Here is a 7,948-nt window from a genome sequence, read left to right on the forward strand (position 1 = left end):
AAATTGTCAGTGTATCATATTTTGAAACAGACTTAACTAAGTCAATTTTCATCTTTCTTTCAAAAATTATTTTAAAAAACAAATTTTAAAACAGAAGAAACTTAAAATCAAGAACATTTAGAATAATAAACATATATAAACAGTCTAAGAAATAAGAAATTAAAGTTTGTATATATATACATCCCACAAGAATTATCGCATCACTCATTATTTTTCAAATATTTTAAATGTGTTGCCTGTTTTTCGAATTTTATTTTTATTACAAATTAAAACACCAATATATACGCCTTTTGCAACATTTATTTTATATCAGTTTAATCTACAGAGGACAAAAAGTTTGATTTACCAAAACATAGAAAATATCAAGAAAATTGTACAAAACATCTATACAAAAAAATGAACGGTGCTTAAACTAAAACCCGCCAATGAATTTCTAGTGTTACCGCCCCTCGCTCTAATTACAGCTTCCATTCGACGTGGGAAGCTTCTAAACAGGTTCTGGACGTATCCTTGCGGCATGTTTTTCTAGAAGTTAAAAAGAACATTTTGAAGATCATCTAGTGTTCTTATTGGTGCCTCTTCTAAGTACTGCCGAACCACTCTAGCAGCGTGTGGACGACCATTAGCACAGAGTTGTCACCGATATGAGGCATATAGGGCACTACATGGTGTTCTAGGATATTGGTTATGTACCTGTCGGCTTTAGTCTTTCATCATTCACTGGTACTAACTCCGTGCAACCCTCGAAATAACCACCACCAAAGCTATTCATCCGTGAATAAAATATTGGACCAATCTTGAATATTCCAATTTGCGTGTTCTCGAGCAAATTCCAATCTTGCTACTCGATGTTCTCTGGTAAGACGTGGACCTCTAGCTGGCACTCTGGCTCGTATACCTGCTTTTCTCGGTCTATTTCGATCTGTTTGTCTTAACGCCGTTAACCTCAAATAACGATCATCTACTACCGAAGTTACCCTTCCGCGACCTTGCCGGGTCTTCTGGTTAGTTGCCCTGTTTCTTGGTAGTGAATAACAACTCTGGATATGGTGCTTTGTTAAACTCCAATTACCCGGCGACGTATCTTTGACTACGGCCATCTTGTATGAGCGCGATTATTCTAGCGGCTTCTTCATTCGTCACATGTCTTGTTAAACGTTGAGGCACATCCATTATTAACAAAATAAATTTAAATTTTCACTTTACAATAACACAATTTGCTTAAAAAGTTCTCGATTTCAATGCATTCTCCAAGACAGAAATGATTTACTCAAGATTTTTGCTTCCAAAAAAATTTTTAAGAATTTGTTATATATATAAGAAACCAGAAATATCTATTAAGTTAATACATATACAGATTGTCTCAAAAAACTAAAATTAAGTATTTAAATGATCCTAAAATATATATGCAGGTGTGATCTAATTTTATTTTAAGCCGTTGATACAAGTACTAAAAGAAATAAAAAAGTCAAATGTTGATACTTTCGATAATGGTTCAAATTTAATAACGAAGATTAGATATGTAAATTTGCTTTTAATACATGGTGAATGTGACAAGTTGTTACAAGTATGTATGTACAAGTATGTACAACATGTACTGTTTTATCTAATTACAGTGAATTTAAATTTTTATTTCTCCAAAAAATTGGATCAACTCATGATGTGTTGCTCTAGCTGTACTCTTAATCAAACTTATTTCTTTGGATGATCACACTGTCTTAATGTAACAATGTGTCGTTTTTCAAACTGACGAAACCTCCAATGTGAAGGTTTAGCAAAAACGACAATGAGAATCAACTAACAAGTGTTCAATACCTAAAGAAAAGTTTCAAGATTATGTTATTGACGTCAATTGTTTTGTTAATTCACAGGTTCGTTTCATTTTTGATAAATTTCATTTATCTTACTCTGTTAGTTACTCTGTTTAGATGGAATTTTCTAATCACAAACTTTTAATCAACCTATTGACTAAAAATTTCACATAATTCCTGGCTTTTGATGATAATATATGATTCAATGAAAAATTAGTGAAATATTTGATGATATCGCATTAATATTAATATGAGATTTTGTACCAATTTATAAAATTTCACTTATAGATGGTACTTCAAGAAACAAGGAAGATGGCGTTACTACCACTCTACTTGTTGATAAATGAACTTGATGAAAAACACTAATTATATCATAGTGTTGGCTCGATTTGAAATTTCATTCAGTGTTTAAGATTATTAATCAAATTAAAAAGATTTTCTATATGATCTTGTTGCTAAACGGTTGCTAACTATTATGAGATGATGGTCGCGTAAATAAGTATTTGGTTACAGTCTCGGCCTCAAGTTTGACTAGAAAAAGTGCAGTTTCACATATTTGAAATTTTACAAATTTCCTAAATATTTGTTATAAAATAAATCATTCATAAATGAATAAAAAATTTGTTGGAAAGTAGTAGTTCATATATGAGCAACTTCTAGATTCATGTTCATTATCAGAATGTCTTATTTAGATCATTCTTCAAGACCAATAAGATTTAGGCCAAAAATTTCATTTTCAAGTTAAGGTCCTGAACGAAATGTTTTGCATTATACTAAAAGTACAATGGTGTTCACATAAAAATAAGGATGATTTTCAGAAATTATTGAAGAGAAAAATAAAAAATGTACCTACTCATTCCTTTAATATTTACATAGCCTTCTTTCTGTATAATCCCTCTAATTTTTGTCAGGTCTCCAGTCGTCCAGTCCAACACAATCCCAAAACATCCCCAACCCTCCAGAGTGTTTTACAGACAGGATTACAAATGGATCTAACATCCGTTCTTCCTTTGATCCTCACAGAAACACTATTCTCTTATACCCAAAAACCTCAAACTTTGACTCATCACTCCATAAAACTCTCTTCACTCTTCATGCATTCATTTTATATTCTTTAGCCATTTGCAACCTTTTAATTTCATTTTGACGTCTTAAAAGAGATTTCTTTACTGCCATTCTTCCAAAAAGACCAGCTTCTTAATACGTTTGCCTTCAGCGATTATGGTTTTCCGAGGCCGCCCTGAACGGTTTCTATTGCGAATTTTTTTCATGTTCTCGTCCACGGTATGTCGATGATGGTACAGTTACCTTTGCCTAGACTAGGTTTCACCCATTTCAAAGCTTACTAATCGGAAATTACGAGAACGAAGAAATATGCCAAAAAGTATAAATCACATCACGTTCTTGCATCTCACAGGGATAACTGGGACTAAACTATGATCATAAACATCGAATAAATCATTCACAGTTAAAGATTAATAAACAAATTAGCTGATACTTGCAAGCTTTAACTTGTCACACTCATCAACAAACATGCGCTTGTGTGAAGTAAACAAATAACGGAAACTATTATTTTTGGTTTGTTAGACACCGTTTCGACTTTCGCTTGACATTATGAAAGAGAAATTTGTTACGAAATGCAAAATTTGACCACCTTGGTATAGTCTATTTTTATGAATGATAGAGTATTAAAATAATGAAGCATTCGTAATCGATAATCGTATCACTTTTGATATACAGTAAAAATTAATATAATGTATATATTGATCGTACACTTAACTATAACCTAACTTATAACTTCTAAACAGCTCAAGGTGAAAAGTGCAATTTTTTCTAAAAAATTTTATTCCACTAAGTATGTTAAGAAAATTGTGTCATACTGATTATATGGGTATAAGTTTATTATCGTATATAAATATCAGTTTTTAAACATTCTTTTCTTTCAATACGTCATTTGAACGGATAATTTTATACTTTCGCAGTTCCCTCGTTTTTTGGTTCTAGAAAATCGTTTTCACGGCGGATTTATGAAAATAATATGGGAAATATCTCACCTGGAGATTTCATATTGTTTTATGACTTTAAATGTGATAATAAACGCATTTCTTCGCATAAAATCGTTCATAAGTTTTTTATAAAGCATCGAACGCAGTTCATGTATTTTGTTTGTTAATATAAACAAAAAAAAAACTAACATTTTGGAAAATAGAATATTAAAGAATGCTTGTTTATTCATTTTTAGTCTCTAACAGTCAACCCTAGTAAGATACCATTTTTTAATGGTGAAAATTTTAAATTTTTCAAAGTTAGCTTTTAATATTGTACACTTGATTACCATAAGTGATTTTAAGAATGTTTTTGTCCATATAACTTTAACTTTGACTTTACAACATCATTACATTCATAAATAATAATTTTAATATTAAAACACTCCAGTATAATTAGAGTTACTTCTCACAAATCTAAATCAGATTCGGACTCAAAAGATGAACTATCGCCACCAACATTTACAATGTAGCACAGGTACATTTATAAAAATATCAAGATTATTCTGTAATAATATTTAAAATGACCGTATTGGTTTGGTTTTATTATTTGCATAAAAATAGACTATAGTTAATTCTCATTGAAAAAGTTACACTCGACCAATCTACTGTAGAGCTGTGTATTATTTTAAATTTAAATTTTCAAAAATATGGATCAAATGGCAAGACAAGCACATCATTCTATCTATTGAAAGCAATAGCCAATACAAAAATGATTATGATGACTATAACAAATCATATCATTAGAACAAACCTTGGTTAACCATCGTAGACACAAAGACAATAATAAGAAATTTTAGATTATTCATTAAAACACACGATAATGAATTTAAGAAGAATTGGGAGGTAGTGGAAGAAGTGTTTGAGTCCCAATTTCTCCTTGAATGAGATAACCTACCACCTTGTATTACAGTTAACCTCCAACTACAGCAAAATTGAGGAACAGTGAAGACGAAAATATCAAAATAGGTGGAAATAAAGATAAGATAAATAAATATATACCTAACTTTGGAAGTACATCAAAAGAGTGTATATCCTTATCATTCAAACTTGCCTGCCAAGGAGTTTGTAAATTACAAAAATATGGTCTCCAATCGTTTTCTTAGAAGACTAGCAAAAACTAAATGATGAATTTTATGTTACATGGAATCATAAATTCGATACTGATACATAAGTATAACCAGCATAAGAGAAATTTTGTTGGAACACTAGATTCCACAATTGTTGATACATGCTTGTGTTTATTAATGTCCTTAAATGACATACGAGGGTCATTTTTAAACTAAGAACCGATTATGCATCGTGTCCGCTTATCTTGTCGAGTGACGTCAATTCAAGGTTGCCAGTCTCTCAATACACCGCCATTACGTTTCACGTTTGTGTCGTTGTTGAATGGAGAAATTTGGTTTATCACCATGTCATCAGTAATATTATTGACTGTGAAGTTCATTCAATTATTCGATCTTTAAATGCAAAAAAATTCATCCTGCTGAAGTTTATTGGGAACTTGTGCATAAATAGTGTAAGCTTTTTAATAAAGTCTTTTTGATAAATACTGATTTGGATGGTCTAATGCCTTTAATAAAGACTCAAAAAGTTGATGAGGAAATTCGTACACAGCCTTAACTATTACACTCGGTCGCTAAAACTATCTTCTGAGAAAGCATTTAAAAAATTATGAAAAAGAAACTATTACCAACTCGTTTAGCGGTGGTAGTTCTTTAATAATGGCATCCAAAATCTGAAGCCACAAAATAGTGAATGTTTGAATATTAGTGGCGACTAAATTTAATAAAGAAAAAATGAAATACAATTTACGTTTATAACCAAATTTTCTCCTATTACATCATAAAATAGTTCTTTACTTGAAAAATTATCCTCGTAACATAACGAATAACATACCATTTTCGTAGGAGAGTAGTTACAACATGTAAGATGATGCATGCAACTGAGCGACAAAGAGGCCAATTGACATGTTGGGTAATTCAATATGATGAAAAACCAATAATACAGGGATTCTTTATTTCGAACCACAAAAATTATGGTGTTTTTCATGAAAACTTTGTATGGGGCAATCGTTTTATGCGATGATTCATTTCACACATTTCACAAATAGGAAGAATCCAATACAAAACGACATACAAGCTTCCCACATCGCAAGAAACGAAAGAACGAATTTGATGGATCTCCCTAATATCGCGTTGACACCGATTTTATAATCACGAAGGAACAGAACAGACCAGAGTACTTCAAAAATATATTTTCAAGTTATCTTTTGACTGCATGATGTTCTTTAAAAATAAGTCTACTCGTAAAAGAGTGTAGATCTTAGGATATTTTTAAATGTAAAATATTTCTGAAAAAATTATATATATTATATAAATAATTTTTTCTTCTTGCTATTATCAATTCATTAAAAACAATACTCGTGATAATCTAATAAGTAACAATTGAATGTATGTTCTTATACTTTTTGCGAATATGTATTTTTATTTTGAATAGATTATTTTTGGAAAATATTATAATAATAACTTTCATAAAGCAAAATTTTCTGTTTAGTTATACATATTAACGAATTATACTTACCAAAATAATAGATAAATTGACCTACCTGGAGTAGTAGAAGTTCTGGGTGTTTGAGGCGATCCGGGTATCTCAACATCCTTTATTTCATAATTATCTGACCAAGTTCTAGCTAACAAAGGTCTTGGTTTTTTCGCCTTGGTATTATTACACTGATCTCCATTTATCGTAGCCATGATATATATATATATTTTTTTTCAAATTATACTTTCACTCGTTCACGTGTAGTGTTAAGTGTAGGGGAAAAGTTTCTCAAACCTTCCACGGACGCGAGCTAGAATCTGACTGCCAGTAAATCGTAAATTCGATGACTTTATACCGTCAGTTATTCGGCTACTCTTTGAAAATTTTCGCCAGCCGGCAACGGGATTTCCTTGAAAAAACCGCACAGAAAAATTGTCGGGTAGCGAAAATAACGGTTTTTCTAATATTAATTTGTTGTATAAATGTGGTACAAATTGATAGTTCTTCTTTTGACATATTTTATTGTATGGATTTTGTAAAACTCTATTATTTTATCATTTTTATTAATTTGTGAGGTTTGTGAAAATGGACTAATATTCAAATTATTATAATTTAATTATTTTATTAAAATTTAGATTTGAATCACTGTTATTTCATTGTGAAGTTTATTGTGCTAGCGATATAGCATTGATGGCAAGAAATAAAAGAGATCTGGAAGAAGCGACATTAGGATAATAAGAGAAGGGAAGAAAGATGAATAGAAATAAACTAAAAGGAAATCATGTATCTTACGAAGAAAATATTTAAAAAAAAAATATTGAAATAATACTAGAGCTAAAGTAAATAGAATGAATGTGGGTGGCTAGGGAATAATGAGCTTAACGAAATAATGGAAGGACAAAACAGTAAAATTAATAAAAATCCAAAATATTGAGAAAGACCAAATAAGGTGGGGACAACAAGTGGTGCTCATGTAGTATTCGTCTTACTTCTTGTAACGAAGCGGCTGTAGTTTAATAAGTTGTTTTTCTTCACATAATCTCATAAACAGAACTCCAGAAGCGTTAAATTGAGGATTTCGTAGGCCATTTAATAGATCCTCTTTCCGTTCGTAGTATACAAAATTGTTTTCTAAGATATAGCTTTACTGTATTATATAATCTTATTCCCTTGGTTCCTTTTTTTATTGGCCACTCACTCTGTTGGACGAAATTTTATATAACTAATGCGCATAAGGAATAAAGACAAGGCATCTGTATTTAGGACAGGAAAGCAAATAATTATTGAATAGTAAATTTACAAAAAGTATTTTCCTTTCGAAGAAAATAGTACTTATAAAAAGTTGTTCCAGTCCATCAAATATGATTTTATAGAGTGATTGAGGAAAATGTTGAAAAATTTAAACTTAAGCGATATTTTTGTTTCAAGATTCTCCCCAAATCAATGGTACTAACAATTTCTGTTCCAATTGTGAACTGTCTACGTACGAAATTTGGAGCACAAGCTTTACCATAATTCATAATACTGCCAAAATTTTTAAGATAA

The 7,948-nt window shown here is 30.7% G+C and overlaps 1 protein-coding gene across 1 annotated transcript in view; it reads right to left on the reverse strand.

The window, feature by feature from the left end:
• Window positions 1-6,737, reverse strand: part of LOC130452624 (GTP cyclohydrolase 1) — a 51,391-nt gene extending 44,654 nt beyond the window's left edge. Inside the window, exon 1 of the mRNA XM_056791973.1 lies at window positions 6,468-6,737. Coding sequence (XP_056647951.1) covers window positions 6,468-6,615 — 148 coding nt within the window. The 5' untranslated portion in view covers window positions 6,616-6,737. The remainder of the gene's footprint in view (window positions 1-6,467) is intronic.
• Window positions 6,738-7,948: the final 1,211 nt, after the last annotated feature.

Source organism: Diorhabda sublineata, chromosome 2 (assembly GCF_026230105.1).
Source record: "Diorhabda sublineata isolate icDioSubl1.1 chromosome 2, icDioSubl1.1, whole genome shotgun sequence".
NCBI lineage: Eukaryota > Metazoa > Arthropoda > Insecta > Coleoptera > Chrysomelidae > Diorhabda > Diorhabda sublineata.